This window comes from Linepithema humile, chromosome 5 (assembly GCF_040581485.1).
Source record: "Linepithema humile isolate Giens D197 chromosome 5, Lhum_UNIL_v1.0, whole genome shotgun sequence".
NCBI classification, from domain to species: domain Eukaryota; kingdom Metazoa; phylum Arthropoda; class Insecta; order Hymenoptera; family Formicidae; genus Linepithema; species Linepithema humile.
The window spans coordinates 3,961,032-3,983,316 of record NC_090132.1 but is presented as its reverse complement, the minus strand read 5'-3'; the positions used below and the strand labels follow the sequence as shown (position 1 = coordinate 3,983,316).

General features: G+C 40.1%; 3 protein-coding genes across 3 annotated transcripts in view; 1 reads left to right on the top strand and 2 right to left on the bottom strand.

The window, feature by feature from the left end:
* Positions 1-22,285, bottom strand: part of phtm (phantom) — a 157,354-nt gene that overhangs the window by 47,108 nt on the left and 87,961 nt on the right. The window contains exon 6 of the mRNA XM_012372708.2: positions 4,777-4,823. The gene's annotated coding sequence lies outside the window, so the exon portion shown is untranslated. The remainder of the gene's footprint in view (positions 1-4,776; positions 4,824-22,285) is intronic.
* On the top strand, positions 196-2,463 carry LOC105675511 (zinc metalloproteinase nas-4-like). Its single transcript, XM_012372714.2, has 6 exons — positions 196-346; positions 693-990; positions 1,081-1,230; positions 1,368-1,700; positions 1,775-1,911; positions 2,033-2,463. Exons 2-6 carry the CDS (start codon positions 744-746, stop codon positions 2,405-2,407), a joined length of 1,242 nt encoding a protein of 413 aa, XP_012228137.1. The 5' UTR covers positions 196-346; positions 693-743; the 3' UTR covers positions 2,408-2,463.
* Positions 1,958-4,665, bottom strand: LOC105675512 (U11/U12 small nuclear ribonucleoprotein 48 kDa protein). Its single transcript, XM_012372715.2, has 5 exons — positions 4,225-4,665; positions 3,987-4,155; positions 3,853-3,915; positions 3,380-3,524; positions 1,958-3,281 (listed from the first exon to the last, which is right to left on the bottom strand). The coding sequence occupies exons 1-5, from the start codon at positions 4,354-4,356 to the stop codon at positions 2,585-2,587; spliced, it is 1,206 nt and encodes a 401-aa protein (XP_012228138.1). The 5' UTR covers positions 4,357-4,665; the 3' UTR covers positions 1,958-2,584.

Below are 22,285 nucleotides of genomic sequence, written 5' to 3'. Positions count from 1 at the left end.
ATTTGTTTTATAATATAATTAGCCTGGATTTCGGCTTGAGTAATCCATTTCTGGCCACCACAACTGACACGCGACACTTTTTTCAATTAATTTTCTATGTAGAGTTGTAGAGGAGGCGATTTAAAAAATGCAAGAACAGGAAAGAAAGTACCATGAATATCATCAGCAAATGTATATCTCGCAACCGGATTATTTGGTGTCTCCTGTTTATAATCAGCACGAAATAGGTCATTCAAGGGTTGCGTGGTAACGAGCCAAGCGGCACTGATTCTAACTCTAGAATATCATTGACACTTGTTCCACATAGAGAAACAAGTTTTTGAACGGAAGATTTCGGCATACATTTGTGAGTATGTCCTCGTTATAATATTATAATAATCTTAAATAAATTAAATCTTAAAATAAACCTTAGACTAAATCTCAAATAATTAATAAAAATGTAAAATATTTCTAAATATTACTAAAAAAATTTTCTAATTATCTTTCACAACGCAAATGCTATGTTATTTACACATTCATAAATAACATTTGAATGTAATTCCATGTGGAATAAGAATTGCAATAAAAATCGGTATCAGTAATGGCTTAATTGATTAGATTTTTATTGGCAATTACTTTGATAATTCATTTCTTAACAATTTAATCTAAATTGTGGCGTTACGGATGTTGCACACATCATTGGATCTCTGAAGAGAATTTTAATACATCGATTGTAAGGTGTAACCGATCAACGTACGATTATAATGCGCACGTCAGCGATCAAACGTCAGTCCACGTTTGTAATTTGCCCAAGAAAGATGCAGAAAGCACGACGCCTCTGTGAGCCTCCGTTTTTCTCTTTAGCATTAGTGCTTTTATTATATAGTTGGCTCATCGCGAATACTAATACATATCCGATGTCATTTTACAATGCTTTCGCAAGCCTTCCGCAGTCAGCATCAACCAGAGTGACACGGAGGGCCGCTTCTGCAATACCCATCAGCTACAGACGTGAGCGAGAAAATTCATTCTCCGTCCAAACGATACACAAGCGTCTTAAACGCTTAGTATTGTTATAAATATAACATTATATCTTTACAGTCGATACGTGGTCCCATTATGACAATCCTGAAGAAGGTGCACACCGAGAAGGAGATATACGCGAAATGCTCTCGAGAAAAACGATTACGAAGGATAAAAGTCTATTGTGGCCCGACGGTGTCGTGAGTTACTATTTTCATTCGTCCATAGGTGAGTCGTTTCGGATCTTAAATTGTATAAAAATATCACGATCGAAATAATCTCGCATATAATGACATATTTGAATTCAAATAAAATAAATATGTTTGAGAATTGTTCAATCACAATTCAAGAATCTTTTAATCCAGTTAATGAGCCGACGAGACTCGCTATAGTGGAGGAAGCCATGAATACTATAATGTCGAAAAGTTGCGTTAAGTTCGTGCGCATTTATCCTAACAAAGACGGAAGACTCCCGAAGAATAATTGGGTTAACATCACCGGCAATCAAGACGGTTGTTTTTCCGATTTGGGGCGTAGTACGCTTGGACCGTCGCATTTAAATTTAAATGTGGACAGGTGCTTGTTTACGACGGGACACGCGCTACACGAGATATTACACACTTTAGGTGCATATCATGAGCACATGAGGCCAGATCGCGACGATCACATCACGATAATATGGGATAATATAAGAAATGGTATAGCACGATATAGCACGAAATCAATACCGAATTGAAAGGAAAACTAATTAGAAAAATTACTCTGTTTTTAGAGGATGCGTACAATTTCAATCTCATGAATGATAGCGTCGTAACCGATTATGGATTGCCGTACGATTATGATAGTATAATGCACTATTCGATGACGGCATTTACTAAGGATAAAACGCTTCCAACAATAATTCCTAAGGTGATTGTATCAAATATACTTCTAAATACTGAAAAACAAGACGAAATTGTTACATTTGTAATATCTGGTTTATTGCATTGAGATTTAATATCGTTAATTCAATTTTTTTTTATATTTATAGACTCCTAACGTGGAGATTGGTCAACGAAATCACTTGTCGTATTATGATATACAAAAACTGTTGATTAGTTACAATTGCAATGCATATAATATTAAAAATGTGGATAAAAAAGAAGAACAGAATCTGACAAAAGACAAAAATGTTACTGAAAGCAAAAATGTTATTGAAGCAAACCCACAAGGACCGGTATTCAATATACACAATACGATAACAAATCAATTAGACGATCACAAGTGTGTTAATTCAAAGCCCGTTGATGAATCTAATCAAATGGCTTTTTTGGAGACTACATATCCTAGTCAATCCAATCACTCCATGCCTCTGAGCCCATTATTTCCAAATGTACACTTTTATTTTCATTTTGATAAGAAATGATAAAAAATAATAAAGTATGTATAGTGAAATAATAAAAAAAAATTTTAATTCTATTATTTATCAAGTTAATTATTTTAAAGATGCTAATAAATTATGCTAAAATTATTACAGACAAAATGTCAAATAGATTTTTATTGCTATTTTCATTCTTAAAATTGATTTTTAAATTGATGTGTGTTAACGCTCTTTACTTCTCTCCTTTCGTTTATAATCACTATGTTTTGAAGAATGTCTCTTTTCGAGCGACTTATCGTGATGTCGAGATGTATGACTTCTTTCACGATATTTATCTTTGTGTTTGTCTTTGCTTCGATGTTTATCTTTTTTATGTGACTTTTTATCTCTCGAATGGGAGGATTTGCTATGTTTTTCATGTTTGTGCTTCCTGTATTCATCTGAGTGTCTTTCCCGTCTGTCTTGATCTCTCGATCGGTGATAATTTTTTTCCTCTAAATATTCTTCTTTTCGGTCATCTCTTCTACGTGGTGACCACTCCTGGTGACTTCCTCTATGGCGGTGATCATTCCTCTCATAATCCTCAGAATTAAAATCATTATAACTTTGCGAGGAAGAATGAAATACTTTATATAAATGTTCTGTCCTTTCTCGCGATGTTTCATAATTCAAATCATCCACTTTGGTACTCTGAACATCCATAGGTTCAGAACTAGTTGCGGATTCAGAAATAGTTTGTCCAGAAATATAATCTGTATAGATCTCCATTTGCTGATTAATCACTTCTCTAAGCACTTCAACCTGAGATTTCTTATTTGTATGAACGCCTTTATGCTTTGCTCTACGTCTCTTCAAATTGCGCTCATAAATTAATAACTCTAGAAAGGATAATTGTTTCTCTTCTGTCTCTTGTGGTTGCCTGAAAATAAATTTGATAGTATTTATACATTGCACCAATATTAAATATAACATATACAACTATATATCACAAATATATTAGTCAATTAAAAGCCTTACAAATTGTTGATGTCTTCAATATCTTGACCAATATCTAGTTTTGTAGTATTAGCAATAACATAATCGTATAATGCTCTTCTCTCGTCACTGGTAAAATCTGTGAGAAGCCTATCAGATGTACGCGGTACTAACCGCTCACCCATACCTATTATCAATGTCAAGAATTTGTATATATTTTTAAAAATTATAATAACATAATCATAAAATAATCAAAATAGCTATTTTCTCGCAATTAATAGCTGCACAATAAGTTGTTGTCCATTATGTTACTAAATAGGAAAATGATAGAAACAGATTGCAAATGTTACAGTAGAACTGTTTTGTTTTTATGACTAAATATTGAGCAAAGGATATGTAAAAGGATATATTGATTCCGCACCAAGTATAACATTCATAACTTGCTGGAAAAAATTCCACTGTCATTTAAAATGCATAAAAATGGACATAGTAAGTTACTATGCTCTTATACTAACCAATTTGCATGCTTAGATTTTGCTCTTTGGCCTTCCTCAAAACTTCATTTTGCAGTTGTTCATCTACAACATATATTTCATGAAAGTACAATATTTCTAAGAGATTTAAAGTATTTATTCTAAAAATTGCTTACCGAATTTTATACTGAACGGTGAATTTGCTGGCAAGGTTGGCTCCGAAAATGGAATATCCGATTTTTCATAACCTTCAGCTTTCCATTGACAAGAGGTAAGATGATCGTTGAAAGATTCCATTGTTAATCGATGGGATGGATCATATGGACATGTAAAATACTCTTTGTCCTATGCACATATAATATTTAAAATATTTTTGTAATAATATCTTTCTAAACAAAATTCAATTATACTTACCACATTTGACACACTTTCCATTGTCCAGCCTAAGCTTCCGACAATATCGGTGATTTCTTGGTTAATTTCATCAGTAAAGCTCTTCAATTCCTTCAGTTGTTGTTTACGAGAATCACTTGTATTTTTTAACATGTTGATTTTGATCAAATTGATTCTAATCAACTGTTTTACATTGCAAATTAATATAATATTAAATATATCTTAAATGTGGTGCATTAATTAAATACGGTGCATTTTTTGGAGCATGGATTATTTTAAATTAGGACTCCGGTCGAAGCACATTCGGTTAAGGTTAGAGTACATTTACTCGTGCGCAAACGTGAGTATTCAAGGATGTTTCATTTAGTCTGGCCTGAGCAGACCGAGACATCTATACGTGACGATACAAACCAACGATAGGACTTTTGTCGATTTTGTATTCGGGGAATTAATATGCATTTATCAAGCTACACGCACGTGCATTCAGCGCATTGACTATCAGCAATTATATCATATACTTATATTATCGTATACAAAAATAATTCACGTTATGTAATATTGAAATGTACTCACCAGCCGATGTCCCGCTGCAATTCATATATCTTCTAAGCACAAAGTTCCTGTAACAAACATCCTAATTAAATGATTTGTTCATATAACACACCAGAGTTTTACAAGTGCGATAGATTTTCAATATAATATACGATAACTTCGAAATAATTTCAATCATTACAAGCACAAAACAATTCTGCCTAAAAAATTAAAAAAATTCAGTATAGCAATAATGTCCGAAAAAACGGCATTACGAGTTAAATATGAATATTATCGCAAAATTTAATTATCTTCACTTGCCTTTATCATCGATTTGCTCAGCATTCGACTTTCTCGTGATTACTCGCGATGCATTTTTGAACAAATAAATAACGCAAAGCACAATATTTATTTATAGCCAATAGCAATTATATGCACTAATTAATACTCTACGACATCCGTAACACGCTCAATGCGAGAATACATAAAGGAAGACGTATTTTATGTCAAATCATGCGTAGCAAACGAGTATAACTGTCCTAACCTATAAATTTGATAAATACAGCGTGTCGGCCGGTAAACGACTGTCCTCCGTTTTTATATTAGCCACGTTATCGACTCATATGGATTACCTCCCGAATGGATCCCGGATTAGACCGAAGCCGACGATGCTGCCACGTATTTCGTATAGGTCATTGCACCATTACCTACCATATTACTACTGACCAGCTGATCGTATCGTAATAGTTACGTAATATTATGACACGTGTTACGTGACATACACACATTCATGCGCGCCGTGTCAGAATTTTTAAAACATAACTCGGCGAAAAATTAATATAGCGACATGCGGCAAAAACGAATCTTCTATGCCTCGTGTTCCGCAAATTTTTATGTTCATTGCATATACTCTTATCACGACATGTATATTTGTGTATATAAGAATCCTTTTCACATTGTTTCCAAATATATTGATAAAGTAATAAATTTTTAATAATATACTGTTAGTTTGCACAATAGGCACACAGCACTTTTAATGCTTAAAGTTTCAAATATTAACTTTTTCGTAATTCCTGCGATATTTTTTTGCATATTAGGCAACATGGTTGATAAGCATCGTGAATACAAATAAATGGAATGCCAGCAGCTTCAACGCAACTATATCTGCTATTTTCTTCACCTGCATAATGATCTTTGGAACGTCTGGAAAAGGTAGTTTGCATCCTAACAAATAGCACAGCAAAAGAATCAACGTAAAAACGAGGAAACATCGAGCGAATAGCGTGCAAACACTGCAATCCCGATGAATTCGCATTGCTTCGAGCCAACAGAGTTTTAACGGTAGTCTTAATTAAGGTCAAATTATGCAGGGAAACGTACCTACAAACGAATACTGTCATCTTGAAAGTTGCACTATCGAAGAAACTGAATTTGATTAATATAATCTTTCGGTAATCAAAGAAATGCTCATTAAGACTGTCGTCATAAGCGCATAACTCTCTTTCAATTTATCTTTTGATAGCTACAACTTAATCATTTTAGCCGACATTTCAATAACGAGCGTTGCTCTAAATCGCATAAACTATTAAAAATAAAAAAATTAAAAAAAAACAATTAAAAATTAAAACAAAATAATATTTATTCTCTATATGTAAAATAAAATTATATGGTTAAGCAACGATATTTATCGCAGTAAATTAATTACCTGACAAAGTCATAATCTAAATCACTGGCTGATAATACTCGCGTCCTCCCAGGAACTTGATATAGAAGCGGTCAGTTTTTGGCTTAGGCACATTAATTAGAGGCAGTCAGTGGAGTCACGACAATTTTCGCGACGATAAATCGGCCGCGAGTATTCTCGACTTCGGCCGGGAAGAAAAGAAGAATCACTAGCTGCCGTGAATCAAAACGACAGCTACAAAAGGCAAGACAAAGTGCCTTCTCGCCGTGAGAGAACCAAATTCGCGTGCGAATCGCGCGGATGTTCCCGTCGGCGTCTCCGATGAGAAAGCATGAGACCGGCAGACCGGGGGTGACGGGGGTGGACGGGCGGGAGAAAGACGGAATGAGTGAGCGAGTGAGTGAGAGAGCGAGATGAAGAGAGTCGCGGAAGAGAGTGCCGCGGGGAAACGCGGGGGGAGGGGGTAGAGGCAAGAGAGCGAAATGGCTCTCGACTGCCGCTACCAGACAAAGAAGCCCGTCAAGCACGATGATGGACGCCTTCATGAACGACCCTACGGAGCCCCGTACATCACTTTTATTACCGCCGTCCTCATTTTCATATTTCATATTTACATTTCTAGACCGCCGTAAATCAGCGAATTTATGGGTAATTAGGCCTTTGTGCCGTGTGGACCCACACCGAGTCCGCCGAGGGCTCGGAGCTTATCGAACGATACGGAGAGCCGCCGGCGGCTTATATCGCGCGGAGAGGGCGGACTTTTCCCTTTCGCACCCCCTTAGCACCCCCTCCCCCTCCCCGCCGATAGAGCGACCCGGGCTCGGCGCGTGGCGTCTCTTTTACCCCGCGGAGAAACGAGCGGAATGACTTTTCCCGACGAGTTTCTACACAGAGCCCACACAACACGCCCGCTCTTCTCGCCTCTCCAAAGAGGATTCCGAAGTTCGCGCGCCGCGCGAAGGGCTCCGAAGTTTCTCTTCGCGAGTAATAAAAATCTAGGGCAAATTGGAAGGATTGTTCAATTTTATTTACCGCGATGCTCGCCGCGGAGCGTGTTAAAACTTTTACATTCTCTTCGTTAAAGGGTGCCTCGTATCGTAGTTATCGTACCTCGCGTGATGCACTTGGAAAATTGGTTCGTGGAGAATTCTCGCGCGGCATTTGGATCGAGCGGAAGATTAATGCGTACGGATTAGATTCATTAGGCTTCATTCCGCTGAATTCGCTTAACGAGACGAAAAGTAACACTTACAAATCTCTCTGCGTTCAGATAAAAAAAAAAAAAATTTGCATACAATTTGAATTAATACGTAAGATAACGTTTAAAGATTTAGCATAAATTACACAGATTTTTTGGACAACTAAATGAATTGATACTGCTTATTTTTCAATTTTTAAAATAACTATTAATTCTATTACTAAAAAATTGTGTTAGCCCGTTTGTACGATAATTTCCATTGCCGAGCTTGGGGTTATCTAATTTTATAAAAGTAAATTTATTCTAACTTATCAATGTTTTACATGAAACCTTATTCCTTGATTTTCGGAAAGTTAACCTTATAATACATATATTAGATATTTCGCAGTTATAATTAAAATATTAATTTTCGCGAGTCATATTCTTATTTTATGTATTTAATTTTTCATTATTATCTATATTCTTATTTTATAATAGATCGGATCTTGCGACAGGCATGAAAAAGATGTCATAAGTTCATGTCGATGAACGAGAGCTATTTCGAGTTCCTCAACGTCGTTCGGAGAGAAGGCACTGACGTTAGGCAGCGAGCTACGAGCCGTTGAGCGTATTACGGCCTCATAAAAGCCTCCCGTTAATATTTAACAGTGCGTTTAATGGCGCACGCAGGTGCGAGTACATCGTGTCATCTACTTTCCGCCCTTCTCGTGCATCCTAAGTATCTGTTAATGACGGCTTACAACGAAATGGTAAAGTTCCCTCCTTCGGTTGTTCTTCCTCGCTACATTGATGCGAAAGCTTCTTGTCGTGACTCGCTTGTTGCAGCTCATAATGCTTCTTAAATTACGATTTTATGGTTTCAGTGAAAATTATGTCACTGCAGAGCTGACAATGTTCATTCTCTCAACTATTTTGCATATATAGTCAATCTATTTTTATTATTTCATAAATAAAATAAAATCTCACACATATGTTCTGTTTGAGTAATAATAGCGTAAGTAAATTTGATTATTCATAAAGCATTTATAAAATATGATAAAATTGAGAGAGTATATTTAAAAAAAAGTTTATCAATTTCCATTGAAAACTTGATAAAAAATAAAATCAACAAATTTATGAAGCGATATCCGAGATTGTTACATTTCGATTAAAGATTAATGTCGGTAAAACATTAAATATCTTAAAACGATATAAACGTTGTGTGCATTTACATCTTCATTTATGAATTGCGTCAAATCTTCATAATATATTTATTACAACCAAATGACGCGTTCAATTGCCAAATATTGATCAATATTGATAACTGTATGTAGCAATATATCAGCATCAGGATATTTGCATTTATCGAATGCAAATTATTTGATTCGTGTTGCAATATTCGGCAAACCGTCTCTAAACATTTGTTGAATGTTTATCTGGTGCATTAGCAGCTTACAGTGCATATCTAAATGCGACCACTCGCCCAGTACTTGTCAAGCCGAGATAGGTAATGCATCGTATAGATCATATGACGCGTATCACGATGTAATAATTCATATCAATGTGATAATTCCACAATTGAATATGACAAAAGCAAAATTCGTTAAATAAATATAACATATTTATATTTGTCCCGTGTTTGACAAATAAATACATTTGTCGGCGGGAGCTGAAGTGGCACGCGCAAACCTTGCGATAGAAAAATCTGCCCCACTTTTACTACACATTAAGAATTTATTAGTGTGAAATTTTATCACCATCAGTATTAACTACACGTTGGCCGTGTCAAAGCGGGTCACACACGTTACATCGAGATAATTTCGTATTAACATAATTTTTAGATAGAAAATAAAAAGTATGAAGGCGCAAAATCTAAAAATTAAATCAGAAAAAGCCGCCGCGCCGTGTAACCGATTTGTTACAAGAGATTAAATGCGGATTAATGGCGCTGGTGGAATATTTGACGAATAGCCGTGCCTCCGGCAGAGTCGGCTTAAATCAAGTGTATCAACGTCTCGTAGCCGTCAATGCCTTGGATAAGCTATCGGTCGAATAAACGCGTTGTCGCGGCGTAATTCCGCGCGAAGTGCGAGTGAATTATACGCATGATTGTCGCGCGATATAACACGCAACGAAAGCGTGATGAACGATCGGCATGGGCGAGCAGCCGCTCGAAGCCGCTTTGACGCCTTCGCGTCCCAATCGAACATTCGCCGCGGCTCTTTGATTACTCCACGGTCACGCTTGTTTTCCGCCTGACGGACGTCGCACATGAAGAATAACAATCAATTGTTCCCCCATGTTTTATCGCCATCTTGTATTTATATCCCGACATCTCTCCGCCGCATATTTCATCGATCAGCATTCGAGCATATACGAGCGCGCGTAAACCGGCCGGCTAATTCAAAATCGCTCGTCCACAACTCGTCCCGGTTTAATTTCCGCGAATTAATTTCGCCGTTTCTGCCAATCATTCTTTCGGTAATTTACGACTGATATTCCGCGATGACGAGTGCACGTGGTGGCAGTGGAGCGAGCCTTAACAACCGATTCGAAACGATTAACAGTCGATTTCTCCTCCGTGACTGCCTTCGCGTATATTTGCGCTTTTTTTTTTTTTTCTTTCATGTTCGTGTGCCGTCACGAGACGACTCGCGAGACTCGTGGAAGCCGTTAGTCCGCTTCATATCTTAATGAGACCCGTTTGTCGTTTAAAGTTCGCCCGCTCCGAAGGGTGGCAGAGGCGTGCAAATCAGAACGGCGATTCTCTCCCTAAACCCTTTAATTAGTAGTCATAAATTGTGACAATACAGGTTGATAATGCCTCGCCTGGTTAATTTATGCCTTCGAATTACACTCGCTGAACGGATCCCAAAGTTTTGCATAATCGGCCTTATTCCATCGCGATAGTACCTTTCTATTAAACAACTTTCCGCGCAGAAGACGACGGCTCCTGACTCTTTACGCATGATGGCTCTGATGTAATCAATGATACACACCGCGCATTTATATAATTTATGCAGTATATACAATTCACAGAATGTTCTAAATATATTGCGCTTCTTTTCCTTTCCATTTCTTGGCGGCGATTATTTATTACGAAAAATTTTATCTTTTACGACAATCTCTTAATCTTCGATATTTCGATAATTCAATCTTCAATTAAAATTAATAAAATAAAGTTTACTAAAAGTTAAGCAAAAAATATTTCTTAGTTATGTGCATCCAAAAAATTCAATTTATAAAACATTATTAATGTTTAATTGTTTATAGCTTTTAAGTTATCGATGCCTCAATATTTTTGGCAAAGAGAAATCAGTTGGTCCAAGATTTTGCTGTCTAAAAAATTATTTAGATATTTAATAAATTGCTAAAAGTCTGTAAAAAAATATATATTAAATTAACACAGCTTAGTACGACAGGAAAATATTTTTAAAAACACATAAATCTATAAATTGTTGTTTGCAAAAATTAGTTTGTGGTTGCTGATTGAAGAAGTTATTCCTTCTAATCTATCGCTCATTGAAGCGCCGCGTGTTATAAATCAAATATTAATCATGAGAAGGATCAAATCGCGTAAAGATGCATTCCTAAGGAGTGGACGTAATGTGCGTATATTTACTTTAGTACCCACCTGTTGCAGTAACCCAGTTTCTTACGTACACCCACCGGAAACTTTTTAAACTTCCCAAGGATCCCTTTAAATTCCCGACCCTTACATGACGTTTAAGAATGCGCAATTAACTGGGCACGTGGTTATGGAAGAAAAGTGCGCATTCCACGCGCACCTTTCTTTTCTCTAATTGTTTAGAAACAAAATTCTAGTTCAAAATACTTCACATTCAGTTTTAGATTGCGTGAAGTTTGGATTAGATCGGGCCGCGGAGTGATTGAAGAAAAATCAATCATCTTTTCTAATCGCACTTCTGTCGGTGTTTCAATAATTAAATTTGGTCTCATATCGCAATTAGCAAGCGATACCATTGATCGTGTTCTTGCGTTGCATGCTGCTTCCGGGTTATATTCCAAGATGTCGCGACGATGCAGATGATGCGAATGCTGCGACCGTGCAACAGAATGAAAATAAGAGAAAACAGGCGTATCAGGCACTGTAAACGTTGTTATTCGACAGATCGAGGCCGTAAAATTCCAAGTTATATGCCATATTCGCATTTATTAGCGCGGAGTAAATCGGCGATTTAATTAGTTTATGTATTTCGCATGATAATTTCTACGTAAAATCGGCTTTAAATGTAATTAAGAAAAGCAACCCTTCAACTGTTATAGCGACAAAAAAATTATGTAAAACTTAAATAAGCAATTAAGACTTGAAGTCAATGATCGTCTTTCAACAGCCAAAAGATAAGACGGGAGAAAAATTTTCCTAACAAATATAGAGATAGTAGATCGCCTAGCACATAGCTGTATAAAATGAAATAAGTAATTAAGAGCGATTTACAGCAATAAGGACAGATTGAAGCAAGTATGTAAGAAGAACTTGATTTGCAGAACCGAGTTTTTCTAAGTATTTTATTTACATATATAATTATACAAGCGATTATTTTAACTCATGCGAAAAGAAAAAAATAAACCGAACCAAAAGTTGTAGACACAATCGCAGAATTGAGAAATGAATCGACCTCTTTGCAAATTTGCCGTCGCTCAGTAATATTCGGTTTGATATTTTTCGTTTACAGCGTCGATGTGCCCGTAACTGATGCTGATTTCGCGAGAAGCGAGATATACCGCGCGAGGGGAAATATCGAGGACGCCGAAGGGACGCGTGTTTTTCCCCTCGCAGCGCGCCAATTAACTGCGTTACATGTAAGCTATTACCCCGTCGCACTAGTCCCTTCTCGCGTTTGCACGGCGTGGTTGGAATAACCCAGCAAACATAAACAAGCGCGAGGGAGGATATGGCCGAGATGGTACGTACCCCTTCTCGAAGTGAAAACGTCGGGCCCCGGATCGAACTCACGGCCCGCATTTGCATACAATCGCCGTTGCATTCGATCTCACGCGCTACGCGACCGCATGCATGCATCCTCCTCCTCCTCCTCTTCCTCCTCCTCCTCCTCCTCTTGTCCTCTTTTCCTCTTAATGGCAAGCAACGCACACGCTAATTCATTGTATATTTAATATCCAGGCATCTGCACGCGGCGTGGCCGGTGCGGCCGTTTTTGCTCGACGAGGCACGAAAAGGAGAAAATGCGCCGCGGCGCATCGAGCCAGACGGAAAGAGCAAACGCGAGGGTGGTAAGAGGGTGAGAAGGATCGAGTAGGCAGGGAGGGACGGGAGGGATGACGGAGAGAGGGAGAGAGAAAGAGAGACAGTCGCGGACATGGCGCGACGCGTCATTGCACCGTGCACGTGCATTGATACCGATATTTATGCCCGCCAGTTAATCATGTCAAAGTCGTTTGATTTGTCGTTGGCTTTTATGGAGGGGAATTAAAACGTTCATTTCGCCACAGACACTCGCCAACAGTGACTGTCCTGCTGGTGCCGCTACCGGCCCTATGAGTTATTCTGTCGGCAGCCTTCGGCCAAACGGCGGGGATGAGCTTTTTGTAAAATTAGCGCGCCTCGTTTACGCCGGAGGATTTGCATTTTTAAATACGGCCGAACGCACGCGGTCAGCCTGTTTTTTTTTTTATCCGTGCGGCAAAACCGTCAAATCAGACAGAACGGTAACTGCGTCTCGCCGCTATTGATGGACACGACGCAACGTGTGAATAGCAAATTTACATTCCCCGGAGGTTTCAATTAACCCTTCGATTCCTAACTCCCGTTTACGCGAGCAATTTCTGCAACGAAATCCGCAATAAAGCTCGCGTGTTTTGCACCGTGTCTGAGTACAAAACGCAATTATGCTTTACACACTTGAAACAAAAATTCGGGATTAAAATTTGGTTGAAGTTTCCGATAGCTATCGATATCGGCAAATAGTTTATCGATTGATATCGACACGCGGGAATATATTAGAGACTTTTTGGGGGGTTTTCACGAGAGAAACACACGCCGTAGTTTTATTCAATCCATTTTGCTCGGCAAAGCTCTTTCTCCTTGTCTTGAAAAAAGATGGAGCGAAGAGAAACGCTTTGATGAAAGGCTCACGTACGAGCAGTATCGTTGCATGGACCTTGTAATATACATAAAGCTTTATTGCCTGCCATCCGTGGAAACTTCGCTGATTGTATTGCAGGACGATAACCGTATCTGTCGCTCCCGCAATTCTCGAAGCGTACTTGATCCATCCCCGTCTTTGACTCTTCTACTTTTATCCTCCTTTCGCCCGCTTCTCCATTCCACCGGCATGCCACGAGACCGCGATTTGTAATTTGATATTACGATAAAAATAGCATACTCGCGGAAATTTATACGAATTTTTCGCGTAACGTATTTTTATTTTATTTTCAGAAAAAAAAGACGTGCTCGGCTTTTAAATAAGATTTGCAAAATTATTAATGCGCAAGTTTGTCTCCTTTTTAAATTCACTTCGGATTCCTACAAATACAATAAACGCGGTGCTAGAATGAATAAGAAGATCGACAGAGATATTTCCACTTCAGTCGCAGAAATCTTGTTAAGTCGAAGGTGGGGAAGGGGAATTTGCGAAGCCCGGACCTTCTTATTCCCTCCGGTTTGCAACGGGAGTTGAACCTACCCGACTAATTAATTGACGTCCGTAGCCTTTGTAGACGAGATGTCAGATACTAAAGACGGACGCCGCGAGGCTCGCGTTTGCGTCTGCTTTCACGTTCACTGCCTTTGTCGTATACATCATACTCTCACTGTAAGCATCCAGAACTTAGCTGGCAGGATCTAAAGACTAACATCACCAAATCACCCTTCGGTATGCTTGATCTTATAATCTCACGAAACTTTAACTATCATAGTAATAATAATTAGCCTAACGTATTAATTAATCTAATACGAGGATTAAATTATTATAATAGCGGTAAATTGCATTTTTAATTGCAGAGAAATAAATATGTCTCACATTGGTTTTATTGCCGCGAATAAACGAAAAATTATTTTTGCATTTTTATATAATATTAAAATTTAATTTTACTGACGATTATAAAGTTTCTCGCAATTTCTATAAAAATAAAATATAACCAAAATAACTTTGACAATTCTATAACGTCTGTGTAAACCAAAAAATTTTTTCAAAAATTATGTCAAGCCACGAAGAACAAAGTGACATAATTCAGTTATAGGCAATTTAATAATAATTGCATTTATAACTATGGACGCATGGTGTATAATCTATTTATATCATCGTTTTAAAACTCATCCTTCAGCATGATATGCATCATATTATTGACACTGTAATATTCAATGCTTTCACTTTATTTATTAGCAAGATTAACACTTCATCTCTTTTTCCAAAATTGTTTAGATTTAAAATTACAAAACGCCGGCGGGACAAAAAAAAATAGAAACTAAATCTTTTATCTTTTTACCGCATTCTTACTCATTTCTGTTTTGATTGTTTCAGCGCTTGTCGACTTGTAACGCTTAGCGCCTTGTCGATTTTTTTTTTATCAACCTGTGAAGCGTTAAGAATTCACGTGGCAAGTGTCTGTCTTGAAACACGATCACACGCGCCGATGCAGGTCGCGAAGTGATTGATTTCGCGGACGCTGTAGCTTGTACAAGCTCACACGGCGTGCGAAAGCGGCGCAAAAACCGTCGCAAAAAAAAGCGCGTGCGGAATGGAGAGAAACTGTCGATTCTCCGGCGACGAAATGGTGCACCTGCCAGGCAAGCATCCGGGCGAAGGAAGAAGATCAACGCCGCGCGAATTCTCACGACGTGGACAAACTCGGTCGGTGGGCAGCGGCGAGGTGGGTCCCTGGTGGGTCGACAGGCGTCCATCAAGGTGGTCGGTGGTACGTAAGGAAAGGCGAAGTAAGGAGGTAACGATGGCGGAGAGAGAAAGAGAGAAGAGGAGAACGAGAGGAAACCTGACGAGCTGCCTCGGTCTCTTTTCTCACCCCTGGGGGACCGGTCCGCGGTGTGCGAAGGTGGAGAGAGCGAGAGAAAGAAAAGAGAGAGAGAGAGAGAGAGAGAGAGAGAGTAAAGGAGAAAGAAAGAGAACGAGGATCAGTCGGACGTATCCAAAGGTTGGAGAAAGTGAGCGAGACGGACGGAAGGAAGCAAAGCGAGACACGGCGACGGAGAAGGAGCGGAGGCGGCAGCATAGCAGCTTCTATCACGTCGGGCGAACGGGCGGACAGCTCGGAGGCGATTTGTCTTTCATTTCGGGCTAATTTATTGCGCCCAGGCAGCTCTCTTTCTCCCTTTCCCTATGCCCTCTTTCTTCTACGGTCGAAGGCCCCCCCCCTCCCCCCGTCGCCCCCCTCCCGCGTCCGCCTCCTGTGCCCCTCTGCGCCTCTTCGTCTCTCTAGCGCTATTCTCGACTCCGCACCATTCAGCCACGCCCCACCCAACTAATGTCCCACATAAAACTTGGTATCAGCGATCCTCAAACGGGGATTTACAATCCCTTCAAGCGCCGCTGTCACGATAAATCCTCCGGGGCGACGTCGATATATCTCGCGCGCGAATACTTCTGTCCCTAATGGATACCCCCTTGGTACATACAACCCGACGAGCCCGGAGTCGAAACCAGTCCGGAACCTCTTCGTATATCCAAGCGACTGCTGCAACCACCCTCGGGCCGCTCCGGTCATTCCCCGCCGCCGTTCTCCATCCCATCCGTCGAGATTCGATGGATGCGGTCTAACGATCCCACCTTTTCTCTCGTATCCTTCTTCTCCGCCGTGACGCAGTGCACGCGAAACATGACGTTTCGGGCAACAACGACTTACTTCGGTATCATTCACTCACCGTGATACGCGAAATATTTTTCTCCGCCTCTTTCGTCGATTCTTTTGTTACTTTATACCGTGAAATTTAAGGGATAATAAATTGTACACCATGTGTCCGTAATTACAAATTCAATTGTGAAAAATGTAGTTCCGTTCTAAGCACTTTTCTAATGCTTTTAACGAGGAATCGAGACGAGTCGGTGTTATGTTGAAAAATAATTGTTTTTTTTTAATTTATAAGTAAAAATTAATTTCTACAAAGTGTGTGGATAAACATTTCTCCTTATCATTTTTATCACTTATTGTACTTTTCAATTTTTCTAACAAGTAATAATAATTTATACACCATGCGCCCATAGTTAGAAATACCATTATTATCAAATAGCTTGTATAAGTCACTTTATGTTACGTTATTTTTTTTTCATATGATTTTACAATTTTTCAAAATTTTCTGTAGCGTATATATACGTATGCAGACTTTATAAAATCTTTACAATTATTGCGATCACATTTAATTTTAAGAAGAATCATAAAAGGCATTAAAATCGGCACACTATCAGTAGTTAAGTTTCGATATGCAAAAATTAAATATGTATTATTGAAAATTTTCTGCCTTATACATGCATTATACAATAATTGATGCAGTCTTGTATCGCATGCAGAATTTTTTCCTTAAAAGAGCACATTAAAGAGTTAAAAATATTTTTCAGAACGCGCACTTATAAAAATGCATGCGTGGTTTTTTCCGGTAATTCCCAACAAAAGTTCTTTTTAAAAGGTAAAACGAGTTTAAGAAACTTTTATGTACTGATGAAAGCAAATAGGACTTTTATAGGCATATTCCATCTGTTACACGTACTAAAGTCTAACTATTTGCGCTCGCGCCACATAAGACGCAGTTTGCTTGAATTAAAGGTTGCGCAATTAAATCCACCTTGTACCCGGCTCGAATACGCGGTACACAAGAAACGCACACGACGCACTCGGGCGGTCTCATCCTGCAAGTGTTAATGCCGCGCGGTAAGACAGATATCGTACGTTATCGCCATTTGCGCGATAGGATATCGCGCGTAGGGGGCAAAAAAAAAAAAAAAAAAAAAGAAAAGAAGCGCGTGCGCGGAAAGACCTACGCGGAAAACGCATTATCTCCAGTTATAATGCCATCCTATTAGGCTACCTACTCGTCGTCGACAGTTAATAAGGGTAAAAGCGCGCGTTCGTGCAATTAAGAGCGGTAATAAGCGCCTTAAGGCCAATAAGATGTTTCCTAATGGAACTAGCTAACAACACGCTGGGCCAATTATCCGCGCGCGTATTAAAATGCGCGTAAAGAAACGGCTCGATGCAACGGCTCGAGCCTTAACGCCAAGCTCGCGCATATGACCGCCGATCGTAGCCCGATCTCGATTATAAGGTCCCATCTAGGACGGTCCTAGCATCCCCTTTCGTTGGCGCGCTATTCTCGCGTGATCCTCGAGGTATATGTATCTCGAAGCGCGCGTAAGTACCCTCTAATCCCCGCGATAATGTTCGTCTATGGGTTCCCGATTCGCTTAACGAGCGAGCCACCTTCGTCGACCGGACCGGAAGATCGGTAGAATCTACGCAAGTTCGCCGCGGATTTCATTTTCTCCCCCCCCCCTCCCTTCTCTCTCCTCTCTTTCCCGTCCCGACAAAACGACTTGCCTTCTTTTCTTCTTACTTTGTCGTCGAACGCCGGTAGTATGAATATGGAGCAGCGTCGCTTCGTAATGCCACCTCGTTGTTTCGCAGCCACGTTCTTAACCGATGCAGGTGGCGGCGAGACGAGGGTAGACGCTCGGGGTCGCAAAGCGAGGGTCTGGTCGAGCAGCAGAGGGTGCACGGCGGTTGGCACGGTGGCGAGCGTAGATAGAGAAAGAGGGAGGAGGAGGAAGATAGAGGAGGTGAGACGGAAGGGAGAGAGTGAGCTCGCAGCTTCTTGTCGGAGGCTTTCGGCATAAGTCCTCGTTATGATTCAACACGCCTTAAGCCGGTCTTCACGGGCCGCGGCCACCCTCTGCTCGCCGCCGCTACGTCCCTCTCTTTCTCCCGTTGCTCCACTAATTCCCCCGCAAGTTCCGCATCCTCCTCGCGTCTATTCCCAAAGCACGACGTCAAGGAATATTACGCGCTTTACCGTTTATACTAGCGGCAATGCGCCTCGTGTACATTCCGGCCGCGACGTTGCGAGGATCACGGAGTTAACGGGGAACATTTCGCGGATGCCGCCGGCATTAACTTATCGCGCGGATTGCAACGCGCGATCGCGGTAGACTGGCCGCGATTCCTGGCGTCTGCCATTGGCAACATCAGGTTATCAACGCTCTTATAGAACTGCCATCACGCCCTATGATGTGATATATTCAAATGTTTCGGATATAAAAGTGAGATTACTAGCTTTGAAAAATAAAGAAAGTTTTGAAATTAAAAAAAAAAATGTTAAAAGATATATTGTGTGTGTCAAAGTGCTTAGAAAATATAAAATCAAAATGTATAGAAAGTGTGCAGAGTTAACTTCTATTTTCATTGTACATTATTGCACTAAGCTATGTGCTAGTAATTGATAGTATTTTGATGAGAAAAAAGAAGAAAGAGAAAGCAGAGATTTACACGTCGAGGAATACAAGTGCAATGTTACAACCGTCACAACCGTACATTTATGTTACAACTTTATAAAAATCACAGGTGTGGACGGATGTTGAAAAAGTTTAGACAGCCGAAACGTTTGTGAGAGATTCACAAGTTCTGAAACGTGTAACATTTTTTTATGTGTCCGTCTGAATTTTGCTTTTTCATTACGGTTATGCAGTAACCCGATGATATTTCTTTAATTACTTAAGCACTGATTTTGCAATGTTGAAAATTGAAGATTGAATTTATATGACGCTTTTAGCAGATTCATTATTACATATAAACATTATTGTTATATCAGATTATTTTATATTGAAAAGTCCACGGTTGAAATAATCGCACGTAATAAAATTACAGCAGGTATCTTACCGTAATCTTATCTTCACTGATATTTTCTGCGTGAATTAGTTGTATTAAAGTTATCTCCGCTACATCAAAAGTAACTGCTAGATTTTTTTAACTGTATTGCAACAAAAATGTATCAGTCGCGACTGTTGCAAATAAAACCGAATTGGTTCTCCCAACGGCTTCTCAGCAAATTTCCGAGAAGGACGATTTTCACGCTTTAGTGCACGATTCCAGCGAAACCACTTATCTGATTGAGTCTCGCTTTTGTGAGAGTCTTTATCTCGTTAGCTGCCGTTGGCCGGGCCGCTATATAAAAATTTTGATACGCGCGGCATGGTGCACAATTCAAGCAATTTTATACGGCGTATGGAAAATATAAATGCGTAATATTATCTTTCATTTCTCTAACTTTTATTACCAATAATTAAAAGTACTATAATACCATCATTATTCCCGCATCATTATTTTATCCCGTGATATTTTAACGAGGGCTTTTTATATTAAAAACGTCAAAAAATTATTTTATTTTATACATCACTGAAACCATTATAAACGTGAAAAAACATGTATAATTCTGAACAGAACGATTTTTCAATCGTTTGAGCGCGCGTGCAAGCATACACGCACGCACACACAATCAAGTTTTGTCGCGGGTACAAAAGCTCAGCCGAATATTAATTTAATCGATCCCGGAATCATGCGCGGCATAATCGCTGTGACCAAAAACTCGATATATCCCGCGAGTTGCAAACGTATGGTAGGCGATAGCCGCCCTTCTTCCGTCCTTTGGCAGAGCGTAATAGGCGCAGGGCGCCTAACGAAGCGTGCGGCGTTGGTCACCGGTTTCCCCGGCCGCCCCTTCGCGCACAGGACCCACCGGTAGCGGCCGTAACAATTATTAACCTGATTGTAATTGCACCTGATCATATACGCGGAATAACGCATGGGGTGGTGCGCGTTGCGGGGAGGGAAACCGGACGCACCGATAGAGAATGTGCCGATGAGTTCGTGTTGGACGAAAAGAGAGAGACGATGCGAAACGGAAACTATATCATGGGTATCGAAGGATAGAACGAGAGAGATAGCGCGAGGAAGAGAAGGGGGAGAAAGGGAGAGAGAGAGAGAGAGAAATACAATCGTTGTATCGAAGGGTCGGCATTTGCGAGGCGGGCTGCGTTTAATCCTGTCGCGGATTCGGGTCTCGGGATTTGGACACTGGGATGCGCACCGGAGAGAGAGAGAGTGAGAGAACACAAGAGAGAGAGAGAGAGAGAGAGAGGAGGAGGCAAAGCGCGAGGGAGTGAAGAGAAACCCGGGAAGAGGAAACGAGACGGATAGTGGGACAAACTGGGACCTCGCGTGCAACAAATCAATTCGCCTTCTCGCTCGTTCGCCCGCACGCCCCCGCTCGCCCGCTCGCTTGCTCGCGTGAGTAGGCCCGCGCAACGCGCGTTAGAACGCGCGATGCGCCCGTAGTATGTGTTACACCACACTCGCTCGGTACAGTTACATTCGCGGACCGAACGGTGTGGTGCGAAGCGAGCTAGCGTTGTTTTACCGTAAGGGGTTAATTGCATTGCCAATAACAGATAATGCAACAATCAATGATTTAGAGGAGGGGGGGGAGGAAAAGGCAGGGGGATAGACGCTCTGTACGAAGGGATCGGGCAGGGGAAGGGGGGGGGGGGAGGGTGCCCTGTCGCCCTCCCACTTCATCGGTTAGGCAGTCCGGCATGGCCTATGCGCGCAATGATGTTTGCAACGGCGCCTCCACCCTCTAATTTAAACAGTCCCAGCAGGCTCGCGGCAGATTATCCTAACAATAATTGGTCGCGCTTCCTAAACCGTCCGGGTGTCGAGCACGCAGCTGGAGAACGCGCGATTAGGCGGTGAGAAAATTGGGCGCGGAATAGCTGTGTGACAATCCGAAACTGCGAGCGTCGAAGAAGCGTTTGGCACGAGAGAGACATTCGTATCAGGCAGCTCGCATCGTTTTCGTAGCTCTAATCGTGCGACTGTTAGAACCCTGATTAATAAATAACGTTTGCCGACACATATTTAGTTATCGAAAATTAATTATTGTTTATCACAGATTGTGAAAGTGTCATTTTGATATGTGACATTATTCATACAATAATAACAACACTATAATTACAGGATTTCTAATGTATAAGTTATTTAAAACTTTTTTTAACATACCGAAAAATTATTTCAGCGATCGATTTATAAAATCTAGTCTTATAGGAAAAGCAAAAAACCGGTCCCGCATTATAGTACAGTAAAACTATTATATGTTTAAAATATGAGGGGAAATCCAAGAGAATAGAATGCTGTCATGGGTTCGACCCTAAGCTCATATATGTCCATGATAATAAAAGGGGCGACAGATGAGAATAAAGCAATTTGAGGCAAAAGTATTATCTAACAATAAGTGAAAAGCAAAGGGAAGGATATCAGTTATCTTGAAATATTCGAAGTTACATAATTCGTCTATAGCTTGCAGCAGAAATATGACGCCTCATCAACGTCCATTAAAAATTTCATTCTTCGCGATTTTATTACAAATTTACTATTTGCTGAACACGTTTTATGTTTAGAACAAAGCAAACGAACAAGTAACTCTTCAAAAATGTTTATAAAGTAGAACAAAATTGAAATTAAATTAGAATTCAAATTAAATAAAAATGAAAATTAAATTGTTTCGTTGCAAATTGCGAAATGATATAATTGCACTTCAAATACGTTAAATGACACAATCTTCCGCTCGCAAGCACCGGAAGGTTAATGTCTACCGGCGGGTTTCGCAGCGACATTTTCCCCGTGGCGGGAGGGTGTGCGCGGGGGGGTGG

Excerpts from the sequence above, each read along its gene's own strand:
- LOC105675511 (XM_012372714.2), top strand. The coding sequence starts at position 744 with ATGCGCACGTCAGCGATCAAACGTCAGTCCACGTTTGTAATTTGCCCA. Across the intron at positions 1,231-1,367 it reads CTATTTTCATTCGTCCATAG|TTAATGAGCCGACGAGACTC; the intron begins GTGAGTCGTTTC and ends CTTTTAATCCAG. Across the intron at positions 1,912-2,032 it reads TTCCAACAATAATTCCTAAG|ACTCCTAACGTGGAGATTGG; the intron begins GTGATTGTATCA and ends TTATATTTATAG.
- LOC105675512 (XM_012372715.2), bottom strand. The coding sequence starts at position 4,356 with ATGTTAAAAAATACAAGTGATTCTCGTAAACAACAACTGAAGGAATTG. Across the intron at positions 3,916-3,986 it reads ACCGTTCAGTATAAAATTCG|ATGAACAACTGCAAAATGAA; the intron begins GTAAGCAATTTT and ends TATATGTTGTAG. Across the intron at positions 3,525-3,852 it reads AAATCTAAGCATGCAAATTG|GTATGGGTGAGCGGTTAGTA; the intron begins GTTAGTATAAGA and ends CATTGATAATAG.